Consider the following 5,000-nt stretch of genomic DNA (forward strand, 5'->3'; position numbering starts at 1 on the left):
CTAACAGATCAGACCAGACTAACAGATTAAATCAGACTAACAGATCAGATCAGAGTAACAGATCAAATCAGACTAACAGATCAGACTAGAATTACAGATCAAATCAGACTAACAGATCGGACCAGACTAAAAGATCAAATCAGATCAAATCAGACTAACAGATCAGACTAGAATAACAGATCAAATCAGACTAACAGATTAGATCAACAGATCACACTATCAGATCAGACCAGACTAACAGATCAAATCAGACTAACAGATCAGATCAGACTAACAGATCAAATCAGACTAACAGCTCAGATCAGGCCAACAGATCAGACTAGAATAACAGATCAAATCAGACTAACAGATTAGATCAACAGATCAGTCCAGACTAACAGATCAGACCAGACTATTAGATCAGACCAGACGAACAGATCAGACCAGACTATTAGATCAGACCAGACTAACAGATTAGATCAGACTAACAGATCAAATTAAGATAACAGATCAGACAGTTAGATCAGACCAGACTAACAGATCAGATCAGACTATTAGATCAGACCAGACCAACAAATCTGGGGTCTGTTTTTAATTCCTCTCTTAAGCAATCTAAGCAGATCCTAGATCTTTTAATCATGATACCTGGTCTCTAGCTAAGTTGGCTTTTCAACAAATTTGTCAATAAGATTAGAGTAAATGATCTGGATGAACTGATCTGAGATCACTGCGAGTGCTGGGGTTTGTTTTGAAGGACAGATCTCTCAATACTCTATCATGATCAGCAGGGCAGTGATTGGCTGACAACAGCAGTGTAATGACATCATCTGATTAACATTCCATAATAGGTCATGTGAGCAAAATTGAATGAAATTCATAGTAAGTGAAATGGTTTGTTAATTATTTCTTGCAATAACTTTCCACATTTGTACAGGAGTCAAGAGTACTGCAATTATTATAATAATATTAATAACACCTCTCCCTGAACAGTCACTCTACCATGGTGGAGGTGTTTGAGTGTCTGGATGATCTATGAGATATACTGTCGAGGGCTAAATGACCATGTTAAAGGTCAAAGGTGACACGCCAGACTAAGTGTGGCTCAATTACCTCTTATGAAAAAAATTTATTGGTGGATACGTGTTTGCCCATGGATTTCCACCAGATTCAGGACCATCTACCTGTAGACCATGCACCTGCAGGGGGAGCTGTATGGGGCTGGTGCACTGTGGATTGGGTGGTAGAGGAAGGTCTGGACCGCAATGACCCAATCACCAGGCACAGAAACTGACTCTTGGTGCGGGTAGTGTCCCCCTACGGGGGCCTCAAGCCTGAGCCTGTGCGGGAGGTTAAACGGTACTGACTGGAGATAGCCTGTGCCTTCTCCACACACAGCTCGACTCTGGAGCTCAGTTTCTTCAGAAGTCCAACTATTCTCTACTCAGGTGTTGCCCACAGTGAGAGGAGGCTCAGCCCCATGTGTTGGACCTTTTGATTGAGAGCATCACATCCCTCTGCCTCCGGGTCAGGGTCGGTCTTTTACTGTAATTTGTGCCAACAGGCTGAACACCAGTGTAGAGTTCCTGTCCTTCTTAGGGAGGGTGCTGGAAGGTATTCAGACTGGAGAATCTGATGTTCTACTGGGGGACTTTGAGTGACTGGGAGAAACACCTTTCCTAATCTGAATCTGTACTTGGACAATCTGTGCTAGTCAGTGTGTCAGATCATGCTATCTGAGTTACATAGATGATGTACAGACCCCAGATCAGACTAACAGTACAGAGACACTCACCCGCGCACAGGGATTTTCCCATTAACATTCGTCAGGAAGGACAGTCTCATCCAGCTACAGAGAAAAACAGAGAAAGTTCATCAATACAGTGACGTTTATCAATACACTGACGTTCATCAATACAGTGGCGTTCATCAATACACTGACGTTCATCAATACACTGACGTTTATCAATACAGTGACGTTTATCAATACACTGACGTTCATCAATACAGTGGCGTTCATCAATACACTGACGTTTATCAATACACTGACGTTCATCAATACAGTGGCGTTCATCAATACACTGACGTTCATCAATACACTGACGTTTATCAATACACTGACGTTCATCAATACAGTGACGTTCATCAATACAGTGACGTTCCTCAATACAGTGACGTTCATCAATACAGTGACGTTTATCAATACAGTGACGTTCATCAATACAGTTACGTTCATCAATACACTGACGTTTATCAATACACTGACGTTTATCAATACAGTGATGTTCATCAATACAGTTACGTTCATCAATACACTGACGTTTATCAATACACTGACGTTTATCAATACAGTGATGTTCATCAATACAGTGACGTTCTTCAATACAGTGACGTTCATCAATACAGTGACGTTCATCAAGACAGTGACGTTCATCAATACTGTGACGTTCATCATATGCTGTTGTTCATCAATCTAGCCAAGTGTAGTGTGGTGCAGTCTAGTGCAGTGTAATGTAGTGTAGTCCAATGCAGTGTTGTCTAGTCTATTGCAGTGTAGTGTTGTTTAGTGCAGTGCAGGGTAGTTTGGTGCAGTGTAGTCTAGTGCAGTGTAGTGTAGTGTAGTGTAGTGCAGTGTAGTGTAGTCTAGTGCAGTGTAGTGCAGTGTAGTGTAGTCTAGTGCAGTGTAGTCTAGTGCAGTGTAGTGTAGTTTAGTGCAGTGTAGTGTAGTCTAGTGCAGTGTAGTGTAGTTAAGTGCAGTGTAGTGTAGTGTAGTTAAGTGCAGTGTAGTGTAGTCTAGTGCAGTGTAGTGTAGTTAAGTGCAGTGTAGTGTAGTGTAGTGTAGTGCAGTGTAGTGCAGTGTAGTGTAGTGCAGTGTAGTGTAGTGTAGTGCAGTGTAGTGTAGTGCAGTGTAGTGCAGTGTAGTGCAGTGTAGTGTAGTGCAGTGTAGTGTAGTGTAGTGCAGTGTAGTGTAGTGCAGTGTAGTGCAGTGTAGTGCAGTGTAGTGTAGTGCAGTGTAGTGCAGTGTAGTGTAGTGCAGTGTAGTGTAGTGTAGTGCAGTGTAGTGTAGTGCGGTGTATTGCAGTGTAGTGCAGTGTAGTGCAGTGTAGTGTAGTGCAGTGTAGTGTAGTCTAGTGCAGTGTAGTGTAGTGCGGTGTATTGCAGTGTAGTGCAGTGTAGTGCAGTGTAGTGTAGTGCAGTGTAGTGCAGTGTAGTGTAGCGGATCTACTCACTGTTTCTTCAGGCACGTCATCGGACACACATTATTAGCCTTGAAGTTGTGAATGACAGATTTCAGGCCTTCCATCCATTTCTGCAAAACACACACACACACACACACACACACACACACACACACACACACACACACACACACACAGTTTTTTATTAAAGTAATTATTATAGCCAAACTGAAAGAAATAAGAGTTTCTCAACAAACACAATAGTGAGCGGGACTGGGACAGAGGTGTGTGCGGTCATGTGTGTTTGCATGTGTGTGTGGGTCACGTGTGTTGACGTGGTGACGGTCACCTTGGCTGTATCCGTGTTGTCCGTCACCATGTACATGAAGCTGAGATTGACCAGGTCTGGACCACTGCACACACAGATGATGCGTCCGTCCAGATCCGCCTCACTTCTGCCTGCAGCCTCCAGACATGCCAGAATCTTAGAGTCCTGCGGGAACACACATACGCACACAACACACACGTATACACACACAGGTAAATGATCCGTTCAGTCAGTTCCTGCTGCTGCTGTATTAGTCAAACACTACAGATGGGTGCAGCAGTGAAACACACACACACACACACACACAGTCAATATTTGATACCCGCACAGAACATGAAATAGTCTCTGACTGTCAATAACACTTGAGTGCAGATGTACAGCAAACACCAGAGTCTCAGTCATGTGGTCAGTCATGTTCTCTGAGTGTTCTCTCAACATTATGAACAAACGCTCCACCAGATCAGTTTACCAGCCTTTAAGCATGTACCCAGCATGTTTCACAGTGAATACTGATCACAGAACATCCTGAAGATGAGCCTGAACACATGTCCAGCTCAGGTCAACACTGATCACCTGAGAACAGCCAGAGGACACTGACAGACAACACTACAGCAGGAGATCTGCTCTCAGATCAGCTCATCTTTACCTTCGACACCACTGCTGGACGCACACTGTTGATCAGAGAACATTCCAGAAGCTGACCCTCCTGCGGAACACGCACACACACACACACACACACACACACACACACACACACACACACACACACACACACACACACACACACACACACACACACATTGCTTAAGAAAAAAATAACAACTGAGGAGTTATAGCAGAATACACAAACTTACAGTTAGAGAGGATGCGTGTGTGTGTGTGTGTGTGTGTGTGTGTGTGTGTGTGTGTGTCAGCTGCATTAATAAACTGTGTGATCGCACCTTTCCATCACTCTTCCATGTGAGGAAGAAGCCGAACTCGTCCACTTTGAAGAGGCAGCTGGGCTCAAAGAGGAACGGGTCCTGAAACACAAGAGCAGCGTTACATGTGTGTGTGAGTGTGTGTGTTTGTAAATGTGTGTGTGGATGTGTGTGTTTGTGTTAGTGAATGTATTTGCTTGTAAACACACACACACACACACACACACATCACGCTTGACAATGCGCTGCTTAAACACAGTATTAATACTTGAGTGCTGTACAGTACTGTGGTCATATAACAGAGCAGAAGGCCTGTGGAGCAGTAGTGTGTGTGTGTGTGTGTGTGTGTGTGTTTGTCCAGAACTGTGCAGAAACACACACTTCACATGTCCCTCTGAGTTTGGCAGTCAGAATCTAAATAAAAGTCCAAATAAAAGTCCCGGTGCGCTGGACCCCCGCAGCCTCAGGTAATGAGTTCAGTGTGAATGTCCTTCAGCACGACACACGGAGCCAAGATGGCCGCCAGCAGCACAGTCTCACCGTCTGCTGCTCTGTGGGATCTGGCTGAACTGTAAGTGCTCTTCATCAGACTTCCCC

The 5,000-nt window shown here is 44.2% G+C and overlaps 1 protein-coding gene across 10 annotated transcripts in view; it reads right to left on the bottom strand.

Moving 5' to 3' along the window:
- The window catches only part of plcb4b (phospholipase C, beta 4b), a 100,644-nt gene that overhangs the window by 54,295 nt on the left and 41,349 nt on the right, over positions 1–5,000 (bottom strand). For all 10 annotated transcript variants that reach the window (XM_073933853.1, XM_073933851.1, XM_073933852.1 and 7 more), the window contains 5 exons: positions 4,425–4,505; positions 4,130–4,189; positions 3,505–3,648; positions 3,207–3,286; positions 1,772–1,825 (listed from right to left, as the gene is read on the bottom strand). In XM_073933853.1, the coding sequence (XP_073789954.1) occupies positions 1,772–1,825; positions 3,207–3,286; positions 3,505–3,648; positions 4,130–4,189; positions 4,425–4,505 (419 nt within the window). The remainder of the gene's footprint in view (positions 1–1,771; positions 1,826–3,206; positions 3,287–3,504; positions 3,649–4,129; positions 4,190–4,424; positions 4,506–5,000) is intronic.

Source organism: Danio rerio, chromosome 20 (assembly GCF_049306965.1).
Source record: "Danio rerio strain Tuebingen ecotype United States chromosome 20, GRCz12tu, whole genome shotgun sequence".
NCBI classification, from domain to species: Eukaryota; Metazoa; Chordata; class Actinopteri; order Cypriniformes; family Danionidae; genus Danio; species Danio rerio.